This window comes from Eleutherodactylus coqui, chromosome 7 (assembly GCF_035609145.1).
Source record: "Eleutherodactylus coqui strain aEleCoq1 chromosome 7, aEleCoq1.hap1, whole genome shotgun sequence".
Taxonomy (NCBI): Eukaryota; Metazoa; Chordata; class Amphibia; order Anura; family Eleutherodactylidae; genus Eleutherodactylus; species Eleutherodactylus coqui.
In genome coordinates, this window is record NC_089843.1 from 196,201,554 (window position 1) to 196,221,648 (window position 20,095).

The following is a 20,095-nucleotide window of genomic DNA, read 5'->3' on the forward strand; positions in this document are numbered from 1 at the left end:
AAAAATCTCTAGGGGAGGGGGGGGGTTATTTAGTGCAAAGAAATATCCATTGTCCTCTGCAGCATGAATCATTTTGATTAGTTGGGCAAACAATCACCACTCCTCTTAAGTCGTTAGGTTTAAACTGTAGTCATTCAGTCTTTCTAACGACAAGCGAATGAATTAACGACTATTTTTATGCAGGCTGAAACTCAGCGATACACAAGTGAACGAATAGTGCACAATGGCTTCGCATTTACACATAATGATAATCACTCACTTTCACTTGTTTGAACGATAATCATTGCGTGTAAATGGGCCTTAAGACGTATAGAGGGGGAAAAAACCAAGCGACAACTGTTGACGTCAGTGGGGGTTGCATGATCATTCAAGAAGGCTGAGGAGTGTAAGCATCTGTATGTAATTCCCTTCTATGCTTGTGCCGAAATTCCAACTATAAAGAATATACCTACCTTTGTCCCTTCATACAAGAACGCATCCCAGAGCCGTAGGAGAATATCGCTCACCAGGCTGTCAATAAATACCACAAGGAGCCAGTTGAAAGTTATAAGCGATAGATCAATTTTGTATTGTTCGAAGTGCGTGCTCAAGCGGGGAAGTTTTTCTGAAAAGAAATCTTTGAAGACTCTTTGATCTACCTAGAAAATAAAAGTTATTTTATGGAATACCATATAAATAGCAGTTACTGCTTAACATCAAACTAGGAGCGTAGAACATACGAATATGTACAACAAGCATTCAAGAAAACATCTCATCCCCAAAACAAGTTATAGTAGAAAAATAGATGCCACTGTCCATTCTGACAGTAGCATTTAAAACCCTTGATTGGTGTTCGGGGGACCCACAATGAGATCATGAGGTTCCATTTGGTTGCCATGGCGGCCTGGAGTCTTCTAAAGGCCCTCAGGGCTGCTGTGATAGATTGTCTACCAAGACATACATGTGGCACATCTTGATAGACTGCCTGTCAAAAAGTCGTATAATGATCACAAGTCCAAGTGATCCAAGAAATTTTAAAAGGAGTATAAAAAAAAGTTATTAATTAAACTTTATTACCTTTTATTTTTTCTATTAAAACACTGTTTTTGCATATTTATAATTATAAAAAAACGACACATTTCTGGTATTGCTTTATCCGTAAAAGTCCGGTCTATCAAAGTAATATATTATTTATTCTGCACGGGAAATGTCAGAGAAAATATACAATTTTATCTTTTTTCGTCACCCCGTCTTCAACAAAAAAAATATTAGTACATACTGAAAAAAAATTAGCCCACACACAACTATACAGGTAATAAAAGATTTTTTTTTTTTAGTACAGGAAAAAATACCACATAAAAAAAACACTATAAATTTGGCATGGTCATAAATTGTATGGATCTATAACATAAATCTGTCATTTTTGCTGCAGTGTGTACACAACAGACACCCTTCCCCTGTCCATAAAGATGGCAAAATTACATTATTTTTCTATTTCTATTTCAACTTGCCCTGCAAAGAACAGGCCCTCAGACAGCTATGTCGATGGATAAATAAAAGTTACGAGTTTTGGAAAAGTGAGTCAGAAAAAACAAAAATTAAAAAAAATTTAAAAAGGGTTAGGCCGCCTGCACACGGGCGGAAATCCCGCCGCGGGATTTCCCGCAGGATTTCCGCCACTGAAAGTTTGCATAGGAGTGCATTACAATACGCACTCCTATGCAGACGGCCGAGATTTTGCGCGGCAAACAAACCACGGCATGTCCTATTTTTGTGCGGGGCACGCACTCACCCGGCCGCCGGCTCCGGTCTGCGCATGCGCCGGCTGCGCGGCAGCCGGCACATGAAAGAGCTGGGGCCGCCAGGCGCGGGTGAGTACGCGCTCGTCCCTGCAGGCTCTCGGGTCGGGTCCCGCGGCGAGAATTCTCACTGCCGGATCCAACCCGCTCGTGTGCAGGCGGCCTTAATATTACATAGTATACTAGCTGGATATAGCCCTGCATTTAATCCAGTGATCTCTATGCCTAAATAGTTTATTGATTTTTAAAATTTATTGGGAGTGACGATGTTCATGGTTTGGATGGCCCATTCAACATCAGCAGCTCATATTTGGAAAGTTTTTGCGTATACCCATTCAATGGCCCCAGTTTTTGTAGATCTTGTAAAATTTTGGGAAAGGTTTGCCTGGAGGACGTCAATAACAGTACATCAGCAAACGCTGCTATGCTGTTCAAGGTGCGGCCCACTAACATCCCTTCATAATAACAAACTTGTACTTGCGATCATTTGATCATCTATACAGTATAATGCAATGCTGTAGTATTGCACTGCATTTTGACAAGCCGTGTACTATTGTCGTAATAGACAGACACAAATTGCAGCCCTTGGGGCCTTCAGAGGGCCTCAGGCTGCCATGAAATCCGGGTGGCACTCATCACATGGGGGCCATCTGCGACTGATCAATCAAGAGCAGGACACTTACAGGCCGCTGTCAGAATTGACAGAAACATTTAAATGGCTAACAGCCACAATTGGAGTTAACACCGATCGTGGCTATTGCAACTGAGTGTCAGCCGACAAACAGAGCCAACATGCACCATGTGCGCAGTGGGCTCAGCTCTTAACCCCTTAGTGACGGACGCTATCTCCCTCCATACAGCGCGGGCGTCAGCTGTTTATTACAGCTGACACCCGCAGAAAATAGCCTCAATCAGTCGTTCGGCCGATCGCGGCTATTAACCCTTTAGACAGAGGCATTTAAATCCCCCGAACGAAGTTCGGTGGTCCCGTACGGCCCCCCTGTGGTGGGATGGGGAGCCGTGCAGGTGTCATGGCAGCCGGGGGCCTTCTGAAAGGCCCCAGGGCTGCCTTAGCAGATTGCCTATCAAGCCATCCCTGTGGGGTGGCTTGATAGATTGTCTATAAAAAAAAAACAGTATGACGTAATGCTATAGCATTACGTCATACTGCAGGAGCCATCAAAGCATCGCTGGTTGTAGTCCTCTAGGAGGACTAAAAGAAAGTGTAAAAATAAGATTAATAAAGCTTTAGTAATTATTTTTTAAAAAAGTAATAAAAGTTAAAAAAAACAACCCTTTTGCCATATTTGCAATAAAAAAATCTAAATAATAAACCAAAAATACGTGTTTGGTACCACTGCGTCCGTAAAAGTACGATCAATCAAAGTAATGATTATTTACCCCGCAAAGTGAACATGGTCGGAAAAAAAAAAAAGAAGAACGCCCGAAATGCACTTTTCTGGTCATCCTATCTCCGAGAAAAAAATGTAATAAAAAGGGATCAAAAAGTCAATTGTATGTGAAAATGGTACCAACTGAAACAGGACATATGGCACAAAATGAGCCCTGACACAACTATGTCAACAGAAAAATAAAAAAGTTATTGTGCACAGAAAATAATTTAAAAAAATTAAATATCTTTAAAAAAAAATACAAGTAGTACAGCAAAAAAACAAACTAGATTTGGTATTGTAGTAATCGTACCGACCCATAGAATAAAGTTATCGGGTCATTTTTGTTGCAGTTAGTGCGCCGTAGAAACAGGACACACCGAAACATGGTGGAATGTCGTTTTTCTTTTCCATTACTCCCCGCTTAGAATTTTTTAAAAGTTTCTCAATACATCATATGGTACAATAAATAGTACCATTGAAAAATACAACTCGTCCCGCAAAAAACAACCCCCAGACAGCGACGCTGATAGATAAATGAAGGAGTTACAATTTTTTGAAAGGGAGGAAAAAAAAACGAAAATGGAAAAAAGCAAAAAAGCTCCGTCACTAAGGGGTTAAAGGAGATGTCCCGCGCCGAAACGGTTTTTTTTTTTTTTTTTAAACCCCCCCCCCGTTCGGCGCGAGACAACCCCGATGCAGGGGTTAAAAAAACCACCCGCACAGCGCTTACCTGAATCCCGGCGGTCCGGTGACTTCAATACTTACCGCTGAAGATGGCCGCCGGGATCCTCTATCTTCGTGGACCGCAGCTCTTCTGTGCGGTCCACTGCCGATTCCAGCCTCCTAATTGGCTGGAATCGGCACGTGACGGGGCGGAGCTACACGGAGCTACACGGAGCCCCATAGAGAACAGCAGAAGACCCGGACTGCGCAAGCGCGGCTAATTTGGCCATCGGAGGCCAAAAATTAGTCGGCACCATGGAGACGAGGACGCTAGCAACGGAGCAGGTAAGTAAAAACCTTTTTATAACTTCTGTATGGCTCATAATTAATGCACAATGTATATTACAAAGTGCATTATTATGGCCATACAGAAGTGTATAACCCCACTTGCTGCCTCGGGACATCTCCTTTAAGCTTGCTCCATACAATGACATCCAACGTGTGCCGCTTATATAGAGTACACATGGGGAAGGGGTTAATGATGACTTATAAATAACAATGAAGAGTGAACGTCAGTTTTAGGTTGAAGAAATGTAACAACTTTAGCTTAATGATAAAAACATAAAATATTAATACATAAAATGTGTTTTCTCAACTGTATCACTGAGGGTCACAGTTTAGACCTTGGGTATATAGCATCTGCTGACTGGAGGCAGACACTAAGCAGACTAACAAGTTGGCCCCTCCCACTTGCTATATACCCTCTGCAGGCACTCAGCTAATCAGTTTTAGCTTAGGGTCTGTAGGAGGTGGACGGTTTCGGGCTAATTTTTCCTTTTCCGGATGGACCAGGGCTAATGGGGAGGCAGGACTCTCCCTGTTAACCCAACCGAGGCAAGCGAACAGAGTGGAATTAACGTTCTGTTGTCTGCCCGGTCCCCTCAGAAGAAAAGTCAGCACGTCCTGGTACTCCTGCATGTGACCCACCAGCCATAGAGCCCCCCTTTGTTCTACCAAGCAGTCTGCATCCCCTCCTCATGCAAGGGCAGGCGATGGTGGAGGAGAGTTCTGTTGGAGCTGGGGAGCCATTTTACTTTGGCGGAAAGAAGATAGGCGCAGACAGGCGCAGAGACAGACAAAGAGATTATGCCAGGCAAGGACCTACAGATAACTGGGCCTGTGGTTTCTCCTGTCGTCCCGTGAGTCCTCCCGGTCACATCATTTTCTAAGAAGCTACTGAATTGCTCTGTTCTTCAAGTAAAGTAAAACGACCAGACGCCTGTCCGTTTCCGGGGGTTGTGTCTTAAATTGTACCCGCGTGTGTGTGGATTTACTCCATCACCCAGGAATCCCCCCACAGAAGCTACACAGGAGAGGATTTACTCCACTATCCAGGAATCACCCACTGTGGAAGAAACAGTGGTGTCACTAGACAAAAGAGGACGGAAGGTAATCCATCACTTGGGTTGCCCTTTATTAACCTGCCCTTGGCTCTTGGACAGGTCACCGGTTACCCTCTGGGTGGGAGATGCTAGAGCCACCGTGACAAGGCCAATCTCTACCCCGCTGTCTCCTAGGCCATAACCTGCTCCTCAGTCACTGCACCAGGACGACAGGCAAGAAACGTGCCTCGTGTGCTCTCAATGCAGTACAAGACTGCATCCAGCCATGTTCAGACTGGTTATCAGCAGTACTCCGGGCTTGCTGACAACTGTAGTTCCTTCAATATGGAAGGAGTACTGTGCACAGAAGGTCCACATACACCTTGCTCCTTTTCTCCACTCCAGAACGGGGGTGCCTTACCTGACAGCTAGCTTTCCTATGGTGGCCCGTCTGCAGTGTCCTAGTGGGCAGCTTTAGTGCTTTCCCCACTTACAGGATGAGACGCGGGCTGGGGCTGCCCAGAGCTGCATATTATGTGCGCTCTGGACGCTATATGGGATAGACGTCCAGTCAGTCAAAATATCTTGTCTTGTTTTATCTAGGTATAAATGGTAAGCCGGAAGGAGGGGGGGGGGGGGGGGATTCGTCCTCCGATAAGGGGCCTGGGGCGGTAGATCCATCTACTAGCTCCCCTCCAGTCGGCTCCTACATGCTGAACCACTATGGGACCAATCCTTTTCCAGGCAGTCTCGGAACCAAACTAACATTGGTTTCTTTCTAGGAAGACTGTGCTGCTAGCTCAGTCAGTGATGTCCATACAGACGTGGGTCACATGTCGTTGGGGATGCAGGAGTGGTCCTGTCTAGGCAGAGTCTGCCACTGACCCTAGGTTTTGGCGGCAGAACAGGCCTCATATTCTCCTATTAGAGATGTCTGGGCTGTTGCCATTAGGAGTACTCTGTAGTCAGAGTGGTCTATGACTTCGCTCCTACAGTATTTCTCCACGTAGCCTTCCTACGCAGGTAAGAATGCAGTCCTGGAGACAAAGCATTTAGTCAGAGAATTAGTAGCATGCTGCGATCCTCCTACACCATTTCCTGCTGCACGATTGCTTGCAGGAGACCGTGAAACGGTATACACTAATACGGATTTCAATTCTTAGTGCTCGCCCTCTCGATTCTGGAGAGTTCTACAAAGGGACCAGCGAGACTCGCATCCAAAGGTAATTTGGCATTTATGCCACGTTTATGGTGCCCGGTGGGAGTCATGCGGTGGCAGTGACATCTTGGTAGATAGCCACCCTGGCTTGGCAACTTAGACACCTTTTTTCTTAGGTTTCTTCATGGTCTGTGGGCTTCATGCAGAAGGTGAAGGCCGTGGCCATTGTCAGTCTCAGAAGGCTGATACTAATGGTATTTTTGAGCAGTGTGTCTCCATCTGCCATTCTCTCTGGTAGCAGTAGCTCCAATGCATTCCCTGGGGTGCTTCCTACTAACCCTTCAACAGAGGTGCTGTCACTATGACAACCTGCCTAGGCGTGCGTTTACAGTATGGACCCTGACGTTCAACTAGGTCTCCTGCTAGAGGACTCTCAGCTCTTTTAAGTTTCATTCGCCCTTTTCTAATGGTGCTGTCTACTCGTCTCTCTTCTAAGCGGGAGGCTCTATCGGGCGGAAGTTCTTTGTCATCAAAAGCAGGTCATTATGATCTGGTTGCATGTTACCTCACTGCGTGTGGTATCTTGAACTACGTTGATGAAATCTAGTCCTATGGGACAAGCCGGTCACAAGTGGGCTCAGTCATAATTTACAAATTTACCTTTCTCCAGTGTCATTCTTCAGTCCCCCAAGTCTCTGCTGGTGTTCCCGAAGACACTAGTGGATCCTTGGGCTCCCGAAGAGGGTTCTTTGCACTGGCTCGGCTTCACAGCAATGCAGGGTTACCATGCCAGAGATATCATATGTTCAGGCTGTGTTACGGCACATATTTCTCAGAAAATGGGTGCCTTGTTGGAAGCTGCTGGACAGCTGCCTTTTCCATTGGGCGGAGGGGATTAGTCGGTTTTCTCAGACCCCTTAATGCTCCGTCTCTGAACATAATGGATGCCTAGGAACCCATTAATGCTAAAATCGCAGTTAAAGAGCCGATTGCGCTTCTTTACACATGCGGCTTCTTATATTTTCCCACTGCTCTTGAACATCCAAAGGTTAAAGCTGTCTCCCCCAATGATAGATGAGAAAACTAGATTTTGTAAGGAACTCACCCGATAAGGGTTCTCTTTTTGTTAGTCTAGGGTCGCACTGAGCCCTCCTAAAATTATTTTAAGCACTACCATTTCGTAACAAGCCCCACTGGGACGCTCCTACTGCTTGCGTACAAAACTGATTAGCTGAGTACCCACAGAGGGTATATAGCAAGCGAGAGGGGCCAACTCGTTAGTCTGCTTAGTGTCCGCCTCCAGTCAGCAGGTGCTATATACCCAAGGTCAAAGCTGTGTCCCCAATGAACATGACGAGATTTTACAGTAAATTGCTTACAAAATCTAATTACTATACAGAAGTTACAGTATGGGAAGATAGGAAGTCCCAAAGTTTGGCTTTCCAACTCAAAGCTGTGTTTATAAAATACATCAGTTTTGGCATTTAAAAGAAAAAAAAAATAACATTTTCAAATAAAAAGTCTTACCTGTGATCCTGCTAGATTATTGCTGTAGTATTCTGCTGGCATTATATTCTCAACAACATCAACTAAACAGTAAAATGCACTCTCCTCGTCCTCCAGAACTAAAAGCGCCAAGGCTGCTAACCTACATAAGAAAAAATACAAAGAATTTTTTAAAATATGGTAGACGACTAAAATGAGCATTTTTCTAGTTTCTCATCATGCAAGGAGCATCCAAGCAGTCAATTGTAATAACCTTTATCGAATCCGAGTTTTGCATACAACCTTTAGCTTTTTTACCTGTTCAGTCCTTGACAATAGCCAATAGTGGGGTTTTGCCATGAGAATGCCAATAGCACCCTTCTTAGCTTCTGAATAAACTCCGAGGTAGGGTTGCTAAAGTTCTTATTATTGGTCAAAGTGCGATGTATGTCAAGTTCTATCTGCTGACTGGCTGGATGTTGAGCATTCTCACACTTTCTGAGAAGATCTTTGTAATGATTGTCACAGATCCGAATCCGTTGACTAGTCAGCCATTTCCAGACACGTTTGCGATGTTCTGTTGGGATACCACATCTCACCAGAGTTTTGAGCTCCACTGAGTGGGACAACTCACCCATGTTGTTCCATTTTATTCGTAAGGGTTTGTCCACAACGTCATGAGTGAGCAGCTTATTTGATCGAATTTCCAATGCCTGAATTTTGGCTAGAAGTTTTAAGTGTTCAACTTCGTACTCTGGAATGATCATGAATCCATAATCATCATATTCACTGGAATGAGAAGTAAGGCTTTACTTTCTCACAGAAAACAGAATACAGAACATTAAACATGGCTACTGGGTGCAGAAACGAAAAAAGATGGGTATTTCAGAAAGTAAGAGAATTTTATCACAAATCTACAAGCAAATGCTAATTTGGAATTTAAGAGAATCAAACTACTAACGACCACTTGTCTGTTAGTATGTGAGTGATTCTCATGTTCTGCCCCTGGTGCTGTCATTACCCCAACCCCAGGCAAAGTCATCGCCCCACCCCCCAGGCGCTGTCATAGCTGGTCCCAACAAACTGAGAATATGACTAAGCTGTTATGTGAGACACAACTCAGCGGTCCTGACAGGAGACACTGACCTACTGCCACCACAGTTCAGTGGTCCTTACAGGAGACACTGATGTACGGCCACCACAGATCAGCGGTCCTGACAGGAGACACTGACCTACCACCACCACCACAGATCAGGGATTCTGACAGGAGACACTGACCTACCACCACCACAGATCAGCGGTCTTGACAGAAGACACCAACCTATCGTCACCACAGAGATCTTGTGGGCTGAAGGACATGCAGTGACGTCACTGCTATGGGAAGAACCATTCTGGGAGTTTGGTAAAACTGTATACTGGATAGGCAACAGAAACTACCAGGACCTGTAATAACATCACCATCATGTGATCACCTGTGTGGATGGAGTCAGTGATCACAGGACCAGGGGCTCATCGCTGTATCCAGGAGCTTTGTGTGTCATGTGAGCATTCAGCATAACTATAGTAGAGCTGTGAATGGCTGTTTGTCTAATGTGCTGTCCGTGTAATGTGTATAGTCAGCATGAATGTATGTCATGTAGCATAGCTGTGTTTCTGATATGCGCATATGATGTAGCAGAGCTGAGTTTGTGACACGCATGTCATGTAGCAGAGCTGAGTTTGTAACATGCACATCTACTGTGCCACAGCTGTATCTGTCACGTGCATGTCATGTCATGTCCCTGAGCTGTATCTCTGCTGTGATGTGCATGTCATGTTGCAGAGCTCAGTTTGTAACATGTGCATGTCATGTAGCACAGCTGTGTCTGTCACGCGCATATAATGTAGCAGAGCTGCGTTTGTACCATACGTATGTCATGTCTGTCAGGTGCATGTCATGTGCCAAAGCAGCTTCTATGATGCACATTTCATGTAGCAGAGCTGAGTTTGTAACATGTGCATGTACTGTGGCACAGCCGTGTCTGTCACACGCATATAATGTAGAAGAGCTGTGTTTGAACCATGTGCATGTCATGTACCAAAGCTGCGTCTGTAACGCACATGCCATGTAGCAGAACTGTATCTGTCAGGCGCATGTCACGTAGCACAGCTGTGTATCTCTGTCACATGCCGATGTACCACAGCTGTGTGTGTGCATGATGTGCATGTAGCAGAGCTCTGTGGCGCATTGCGCCCCCAGAAACACTGGTACTATAACTTCCTAATAATTACTAGTAGTTTTCTATAGACTACATTGGCAAATTCATAGAGCCTATGCACTATCACAGGCCGACACAACTTGGCAGTTGGTATGGGCCAAAGTTAAAATTGGCAATCCTCTTGGAGGCGAAAATAGGTTTTTAGTGCCTCACTTTGTAAGTAAGCCGCTAAAAACCTATCTATTCTATAGTGTAATAAATAAACTAAACGTTTAAAAAAAACTAAAACAATTTCCATTTACAATATAGTTAAGGACTAGAGATGAGCGAATGTACTCGGATAAGCACTACTCGTCCGAGTAATGTGCCTTATCCGAGTACCGCTGTACTCGTGCTGAAAGATTCGGGACGCGCTGCGGAGCGGGGAGCTGCAGGGGAGAGCGGGGAGGAACGGAGGGGAGATCTTTCTCTCCTTCTCTCCCACCCGCTCTGCCCCGCTCCCCGCTGCGACTCACCTGTCAGCAGCGGAGCGTCCCGAATCTTTCAGCACGAGTACAGCGGTACTCGGATAAAGCACATTACTCGGACGAGTAGTGCTTATCCGAGTACGTTCGCTCATCTCTATTAAGGACCTAAGAAACAACTCAAGCGGAATACCATAACCTTTTACCCTGCAATGGACTTACTGAAGCATATGTTCATGGCTCCAAATACTGCAGGTTCCATGGCCTTTAGGACTTTCCCTGACTTGAATGACAGTCATGTGATTAGCCATTTTATGCAGCGCATAGCCGGTCACATGACTGTCATTCAATGAAGGTTCTTTACTCCGCACAGTCATGTCAGACTACCTGCTAGCGGAAAAGTTTAGGCTTTATTGCTAGCGGCTAGCATGACATGATTGTGCCGCGGACTGTAACATGACTATGATGTAAAAAGGCTAGCGATTAGCCTCTTGACATCGTACTCTTTTCTATCACTGTCCGCCAGAAATACTCCGCCAGGCCGGTGGTGGCCCGCGGGCCGTATGTTGTGCAGGGCCGTACTACCAGATAAGTTCATATAATGTCAGAAATTAAGGGAAAGATTATGGATGGGTAAAAGGGCCAATCACACAGGGTCCCCACCACATAGTTTCCTTTAGTTGATTTCTACAAGACTGTTTCAGCATAATGTAGAAAATCCTGCAGACTGACAGTTTGGGCAAATTTATTGCCTTTTTACTTTTATCGTGCATTTCCAACTTTAGTATTTCTTTAAGTTGACTCTTCCGTTTTCTATCATCTCGTTAGACCCTTCTGTTCGCTCACTTAAACCTCCTACCTGATAGGACTGTAGTGCATAGATGACGGCTGACGAGGCGATTTTATATCGGACTGTAAGGCATCCTCTATTAAACGTTTGATGACTTCCGAGTATTCTGCATCCAGATACGGCAGCGCTTCCTGCAGTTTTCTTAGTGCAATTAAATATTTGCTTTCTATCTGACAGTTCCTAGCCTCCAGGTAAGAACACTGAAAAATAAAAGAATTAATTCAATCAAAAGGTTGTTGTGTATTTTTTGCACCCCACACTGAGAGCACCATAATGTAGTGCCTGTCCACTGTGTGCATCTGTGCAGGAGTTTTGGAGAAACCTGCACCTTATTAGTAGCAGCCAGACACAGAACTAGTCCTGCATATTCATGAGCTACAAGCTAGTCACACCCAACCCGCCCTCCAGCCAATGATTGTCAGCTCTCTCTCTTTGCACAGTAATAAGTAGACAGCTGTCAACCATTGGCTGGAAGGCAAGGTGGGTGGGTGGAGCTAGCCTGCAGCTCATGAAAATCCAGAACTACTTTAAGTAGTCCTCTGTGCATTTGTAGCTACTGATAAAATGTAAGTTTCTCCGAAACTCTTTCACAGATCCACGCAGCAGAAATATCACTGCAATCAATGTGACTGATGCTACCTCATGTTGCCTTTAGTGGTGCAAACTGATGACAGGGTCTCTTTAAGGGTTTTCCTTTTTTTTTGTATAATATAAGATTTACAGTAGATCTATAAAAGACAATCCAATGAGTGTTCAGAAGCAGTAGACACTATATACAGCCACAAAACACTGCCCTCAACCTGCTATACAGGGGGCTTAAACAACTTGACAGCGTGTGACCTTCATTGGGCATGTGTACTGCTGAGGCTGGGTTCACACTGCATTAGGGTCGGTTCAGGGTTTCAGTCTCTCTGCTCCATTTTTGGAGGAGAGAAACTGAAATAAAATGGAAAGAAACATATCCGCTTTTTTCCCCCATCAATATCAATGGGGTTAAAAAAAAAAAAAAAAAAAAAAAGCTTCAGTTTTCCTCCATTTCGTCAGTTTTTGTTTATTTTTTGGACAGAAAAATAACGCAATCGTTATTTTTTCGTTAAAAAAACCCAAAAAACGGAAACCTTTTCGTTTGCTTTTCATTTTTTTGAAACCCTATTAAAACCAATGGGGAAAAATACAGATCAGTTTTATTTCAGCATCTCTCCTCCAAAAACAGGAAGAAAGACGAAAACCCTGAACTGACCCCAACGCAGGTGTGAAAGCAGCCTGAATTAACTAATCCCTGCGACAGCCAATAAGTCTGATGATCACTACCTTCATGAGCAGCGCGGTCTCTTTCTCAGCGGTGTTTCTCCATAGTCGTGTCACCTGATGGATTTCAGAGTTTAAGAACTGATTCTGCGTTTTGTAGGCATTAATGTCATCCTATAGAGAGATAAGATGAAGTCTTAAGGTTCTGCTGATGTCCTCTACTGCTCACAGCCTACATACACAACGTCCTCCTTACCATTAAGCTGTCAATCTTCCTATATTGTCTCTGTAAAGTCTCCCTTCCCACACTGCTAGTATTCTCCTTATCGATCTGGATGAGAAGCTGCTCGTTCTGCTTCATGATCACTTGCTGTTTTGCACTGTTCTTCTCCATTAGCAGTTGAACGTGTTCCTTCAGTTCCCCGATATGAGACTCCTTCAAGCCAATACATTGTTCTAACTCCAGCTTCTCCTGCTCCAGGACCTCCCCTCGTTGCCTCAGGTCCACAATCTGCCTTACTTTATGTCGTATTAATTCCAGCCTGTCCTCCTCCTCCGGGGCGTGCAGATACTCCGTGCACGCTCTTTTCTCCTCCTGCGCAGACTCCAGAGCGCGGTGCAGCAGCTTCACAAGATCCTGGTGGAATCAATAGGAAGGAGAATTTATATCCCAGGAATTATTCACTTGATCATCTCAGATCGTTTACAATATTCTTGCAGATTGAGTATAACAGAGGAAGTATATATTAGGCATCCCTCCGACAAGAAATGGAACGTTATACATCCTTTATAGGAGTTCCCCAATAGGATTCATTATTCAGATAATCAATAAATAACAAATCGGATATTCTGCTCCATTCAACATTCTGAAACATTTTTTTGAAAACTCAGGTACACTTTAAAATAACATAATGAGGAGCTGATTGCATTTCCTTGCTGTAAGAACCCAAAAATAAATGTCCAAGACTGGACTGTAGAAATTTATCATAAAAAAAAAATCGTTCCTAGGCCATGGCGGCAGAATGTGTCTCCCTCAATTAAGATGTGGTTTAGAATGGTTAGAGAGATAATGGAGATGGAGGATTTGACAGCTTCAGTAAAAGGTACACAAGATAAGTTTCAGAAAACCTGGTTTTATTGGATCGAATTCCAGGATTCTTTGGAATTCCGAAACATATACAACTCATAAGAGCACTAGAGAGCGGAATTACGCCCTTAGTAATGTTCAGAAAGGGATGCTGCAGTACGCCAAGGTCCTGCCAAATAATATGGGGACAAATGCAAGACTATGCCTTACGATGTACTCTTCCTCCGTTCTATTCCGTTCCTTTTTAGATTTTGATTCCCCCCCCCTTTTTTTTTTCTTTCCTCTTCTTCCTTTTTTTTCTCCTTTCCTATGGTTTGTTTTTCCATTTTACGCTGTTCTAATGTTACTCCACAGTAAGCGGTTTAAAATTAGGAGGTTCTTCGTCACTATCACAAGAATAGAGGCATATAGAGGGTACATGGGGTGGGTGGGGATTGGGTAGAAGTGTGGGTAGGAATGGGTTGGGGATTGATCTTTGATGAGGGTGTTCTTCCCTCTTCACAGGAGTTGCAAAATTCGGGACCAAGCATAGTTGCAGTTCACACTTGCACACTTGCCTGAATGGGCCCACCTCCAGGGGTTTATTGTATGTGCTTTAAGGTTTAGCACTGTCTTAATCCAGTTGGGGAATTTTGTACCACTCTTTGGGTTGTAGGTTGTCAATTTCATTGCATTACTATAGGCCGCCTGCAGACGGCCGGGTCGGATCTGGCTGCGAGAATTATCGCAGCGGGACCCGACCCGAGCGCTTGCAGAGAGCACCGCGGACTCACCCGCTCCCGCAGCTCCGGCTCTTTCATGTGCCGGCTGCTGGGCAGCCGGCGCATGCGCAGAGCGGAGCTGACGGCCGGTGAGTGAGGTTTTTGTTAGAGCATGCCGCGGTTTGTTTGCTTGCGTGATTTCGCGCAGACAAACCACGGCCGTCTGCATAGGATTGCGTGCTGTAATGCAATCCTATGCAGGCGTCCAGGGGCGGAAATTCTGCGGGGAATCCCGCCGCAGAGTTTCCGCCCATCTGCAGGCGGCCTAGCAGTGATTTAACTTCTTGTTTTGGAAAAATGGAAAATTCATAAATAAAGAATTTCTTTAAAAAAAAAATTGTTTATTGAGAATTCCCAACATAATAAAAGCATTTAAAAACACAGAACATAAAAGGAAATGCAGCATTAATACAAGGGAAATATATCCCCTCAGGTCACACATATAAGAAGTTCCCAAAGAAAATCATGCTTACATAAACCTACAATAGGCGCCACCAATCTCAATGTCATGCATATAGTAAAGTGTTACCACGTAACCGAGGAACTGGAAATCCCAGACTGTATTTGCGGGGTGGTTTGCCATCACCTTTCCCCAACAAGCTGGTCACTCATTTTACTGGCCATGGAAGAATGAAGTGCCGAGTCAACCTTGAGCTAGCAACCTAAACCAAGCAGGGATTGAACCGCAACCTTCAGGTCGTGAGCGAGAGCTTAGGACTGCATTTCTGCTGCCTTAGCACTCTCTGCCACACTAGACTGTAAGGAAATACGTTTGTGGGCATGAGCTCATACACTGCGGTGTACCTTTTGAGACTTTAATTCTTCAGTTATTGCTTGAATTTGGAGCTGTGGATTGTTGTTCTTTTCATGAGAGTTTTTCTCCTGACTGGACGTGGGACTCTCGTTCCGTTTCCTTGCTTTCCTGGCAAAGTTAAGTGAAGGAGACATTTTCCCAGATTGTTTTGCAGATACTTCTACTGGAACAAAAACAAAGTGGTTACATTTACCCCAAAGAAGACAAATCATGGTAACAATTACTCTCAGAACTGAGAACTTTGGACTTTGCAAATAACAGCAATGTGTTTTATGGCACTTCCAATAACTAATGTTTGGTGAACTGATGAGCATGACAAAAAAAAAATTCTAACATTTTAAAAAACACATGCATTCAAAACAAATGGTAGCCAAAGGGGTAGTATAATATATACAGCATTTTCCTGAAAATAACACTCTGTCTTACATTAATGTTTGCACCAAAAGAGGCACAGGGTCTTATTTTCAGGTGGCATTATATACTCCCCTAGCAGGCGCCGTCCAGGTCCCTCCCGCTCCTCCATGGTGTTCCGGCAGGCTTCCGTTCAGTTGTCAGCGCCGACAGAACATCTCTTGATGGTAGCAGGGTTTGAAGATCCTGCCTCCAACAAAAGATTGCTCTGATTGGTTATTGAGCGCCACGGCTCAGCCAATCAGAGCCAGCACTTGATGCACCAATCAAAGCCATTCAGCCACACATTTGTAACACAACCCTGGGAAGGGGAAAGGGAGGGAGAAAGGGGAGGGGGTACTGCGCTTTAGATTAAATTTCCCGTTTTATTTTCATTGTAGGTCGTGCTTATTTATAATCTTATGCGACCTATTTTATACATATTATTCTATATATTTTACTTCGTATTTAATTCTATTTCATACAAACAAGTATTGTGAATATATTAGCTGAATGATTTTGACTGTAATATTTTTATTTATGATGCTTTGTTTGCTTTGTATTTCCATACATTATTTTTGGTTTGTTTTCCCCATTTTCTTCAGGCCGGTTGCACATGGGCAGATTTAAATTGCAGAATCTGCGACAGTCACCCGCACGGACGATCCCCCGCATCCATTGAAAGAATAGAACTTTTGCATGTTCGCTCACATGAGCGGACAGCGATCGCCGTGAGCGGATTTAAAATCACAATGATTTGCAGACGACTTCCGTTGAAGTGAATAGAAGCCGTCTGACCCGCGGCCATCTGCAACTGACATTGTGGATAAGTTGTGGGATCCCACATCATTGTACTACGTACGACTGACAGGAGAAAGCAGGTACGCAGGGTCGCTGACCGCGGTCAGAGCCGGACTCCGCTGTGGGCTCCCGCATGTGGAATGCGACCTGGTCATGTGCAGCCGGCCTTACACTTTGTTGTAATTTGCACCTACCCTTCTATATTTCAGTTTCTCCCAGCATGACTGATGAAGGGGTTCACGCCGAAACTCGTATTTTTGCTGGCTTTTAATTTCACTTAATAAAAAGTGAAGTTGGATATTTCATCCTATTGCTTCACAACTTTCAAGGGAGAGTGGCACCAGGGCACCAGCTTTTCCTACACATGCAATAAATTGAACAGATTGATTGTTCTGCACAGATTAAAAAAAAAAAAAAAAAAACTAAAAAAACTGAGGCAAAATGCTTATTCTGCTTCCCAGAAAATGTAATACAAATGATCATAAAAGCTGTATGTACCTCAGTTAGTATCAATAAAAACTATAGCTCGTTATTTTGCAAAAGGGAAAAACCTAAAAAAAAAAGTTATAAAATAATTTTGGTATTGTCATAATTGTGCCAGCCAGTAGAAAATGTATCATGTCATTTATGCTGCATGACTAACGCTGTAAACAAGCCAGAATTGATGTGTTTTCCCTCCATGCCCTCTGATAAAAGTTTTACAATGCATAATGTGTACCCAAAACATCGTACCAATATAAACTGCAAAAAAAAAGCCTTCATACGGCCATGGCGATGGAAAAATAATTTAAAAAAAAGTTATGGCTTTTGAAAGGTTGAGATGAAAATCCCCCACAAAAAATAGTTGCGTCACTTGGGCCAAAATAGACGTGTCCTCAAGTGGTTAAGACACTTGGGGGATTTAAGGGAAGTCATGCTCTCACATGGATGGAAGAATGTGTATGTGACAGAGCAGAAGAAAACTCAGGATTAGGGCTTGTTCAGATGAGCGCCATTTTCCTGCACAATAGCAGCAAGAAAAGACGGCGGCTACAGTGCTGTAAAGATCGTGTGAATGGGCTACTTCAAGCTACTTGAAGTTGCCAGTTCACACGATCCGAGGTGCGTGCTTTCCAAGCTCCCATAGGAGCCCATGGAAAGCACGCAGCAAAGATAGGACAGGTCCTACTTTTGCCCACACCTCAGAGCCGACATGCGAGTTTAACATTCTCTTATCTGAACGCTTCTATAGGAACCTATTGACTCCTATTACAATATTAGAAACGCGCTCTGTGCGCTGCTAACAGTGCGAAAACAGTGCTTGTGCAAATGAGCCCTTATAGTGTTATAGTAATAATATATGTATTCTATTATATATCTTTTCATATGTTTCCACATCAGCCTATGCAAACACGGATGGATGAATGGATGGTTAGATAGATATGTATTTGTTCCTTTTTAGTTCTTGTGATATACTGATATGTATTAGATGCTGGCACATACTCCATATCTATCCCTGGTTTAAGAACGTCCTGAGGTAGCGGGATCTGACCCCCTCCATTGGGAGAGGAGCTATTAGAACAATGAACACAGAATAAGCCTATTACTCTTGCGTTTTGTTTCTTAGGATGAGTAGTAACACACACCTTAAGGCAATGACATATGTTAAACCATTAGCACCCAGAGCAATTAAGTTTTTATGATTACAGGGGGAGGGGGGGGGGGGGTTATTTCTGCAGCATAATCTAGGGTATACTTGTACCGGGATGATGTTAATAAAGACAGAAGAGCTTCATTGTCGTATGATACTAGCTGGTGTCATGTGTCAGTGATTTGTGTACATAACCTCCCACATATAATTCGGAGCGATGAAACACTCTGTTGAGTTCCTTTGAAGCTCCGACAACAATAGTAACTGGAGGAGGAAGTGTGTTTTATAACATAGGCTGAATATAAGAAGATAATTCATTGCATGATCTAAAAGACCTGGAAGCACAAACTGATCTGCGCCCTGGTGGTTTCTTTGTCCATTCCTAGGGCTCATGCCCACGAGCGATGCGGGATACATCCGCAGATTTCTGCCACGGAAATACCGCGATTCAAAACAAAAAAGTTTTGCAGTAATCTGTGGTAAAAATCGGCATGTGTGCGTTGGTAGGCAGAAAGTTATTAGCTTCAATAGAACCTTGCCACTGCGGAATTCACGCGCAAATTTTCATTGCAGGAAACGCGGTGCAAATCTGTCCGTGGGCATTCACCCTTAATCGTGTCCAGTAACTCTCTGGTCCCAGGATAACATCTTGCCCTGAGACCGGAGGAGGAGTTTAAGGTATCACATGTGACAGAGGTTTGATAGGTTGGAGTTATGGGTCTACCTTAGTTACCTTTCGCCAATGGGTTCATCGGGAACATAACATTCTGTAAAACTTTGCTCAGCCTGCAGTATTAAAACACATCCTCGCCCTTCCATGCTCCTCCACCGTTGCCGACTCTCTGGTCCCTGCTGAATGTCACTTCGGGGAAGTGGAATGACAACCTGACACTGGGCCACAGCAGCACTGCTATTCAATGGCTCAAGGGAGCCGGTGATTGGATGCAGCGGTTACTTGGGCCTTTTGTTGGGGACGTCATTGCCAACTCCTCACCAGTAAGGATATACGATTGGGAGGAAATCGTGAGGCTAACTGAATCCCGACAGCAGCTAGTTATCCTTAAAGGGATCTGGAAAATTTAGTTCAGTCCAGCTCAGAGGATACACTATTTTTCTATAATCCACAGATTGCATTAGTCCCTTTTGATCTTAAAGAAGTTAGCCCCTATCTACATGATGGCAGATAACTGAATGATCCGTGTAGACAGGACACCAAAGGTGCATGAGCGGAGCAGAGGCTGTGCATACGTGCTGCGGCTCCATTTATTTTAATGCGAGTACTGTAAATTGGCGAGTACCTGTGCTCAGTCATTTCTGGAGCTCCTAACGCAAGGAATGGAGCAGCAGTGCACATGTGCAACCGTTTCACCATTTATGCAGGGACTTTCAGGACTCCCATTCTCGGGATCAGCGGGGGTCCCAGCGGTCAGACCACTACTGATCATAAAGGTCTATCCTACGAACAGTTGCTTCTATTTCATTGCATTGAGCCACGAGCTCTAACATGGAGGAACCTGCAGGCCTGTGATCCAGGAAACTGAAGTGGTGGTTTAGAGCGGGTCATCATCAAACATGATGCGCTATATGTAGAAAACGCTGCTAAATATTCAATAAAAAAATCCAAATACCTTCTGTTGTTGGTTCTGCTTCTTGGAAATGAAAGACACTTTTACTTATTGTTTGCGGCGGCTTTGGGCCACAGATATTACGAACCGTGTTTCTGGAATAACAAAGAAATAAATCAATGATCATTTGTCATCTTAACGCCTTACGGCCCGGACACATTACAGATGTTACCCATGGGGTGGTTTTAGGGCTCTATTCTTTTTTCCTTCAGCTTCCAAAATTTTTTTTTACTGTTTTGTTTTTGGGACATTTAATATCTTTTTCATCCACACAGAATTTTCTTTCGTTTTAATTTTTTTTCACATTTTTTTAATTTAATATTTGAAAGTTACAAGAAGAAATAAGAGTAAGCAAAGGGGAAATTG

At 43.9% G+C, this 20,095-nt stretch overlaps 1 protein-coding gene across 5 annotated transcripts in view; it reads right to left on the reverse strand.

Moving 5' to 3' along the window:
- The window catches only part of TBC1D2 (TBC1 domain family member 2), a 46,950-nt gene that overhangs the window by 13,303 nt on the left and 13,552 nt on the right, over window positions 1–20,095 (reverse strand). For 4 of the 5 annotated variants that reach the window (XM_066574212.1, XM_066574214.1, XM_066574211.1 and 1 more), the window contains exons 5-12: window positions 19,733–19,824; window positions 15,274–15,446; window positions 12,878–13,258; window positions 12,685–12,795; window positions 11,383–11,573; window positions 8,180–8,650; window positions 7,904–8,024; window positions 453–638 (exon numbers count right to left, since the gene is read on the reverse strand). In XM_066574212.1, the coding sequence (XP_066430309.1) occupies window positions 453–638; window positions 7,904–8,024; window positions 8,180–8,650; window positions 11,383–11,573; window positions 12,685–12,795; window positions 12,878–13,258; window positions 15,274–15,446; window positions 19,733–19,824 (1,726 nt within the window). The remainder of the gene's footprint in view (window positions 1–452; window positions 639–7,903; window positions 8,025–8,179; window positions 8,651–11,382; window positions 11,574–12,684; window positions 12,796–12,877; window positions 13,259–15,273; window positions 15,447–19,732; window positions 19,825–20,095) is intronic. The other variant, XM_066574213.1, reaches the window with a different exon arrangement.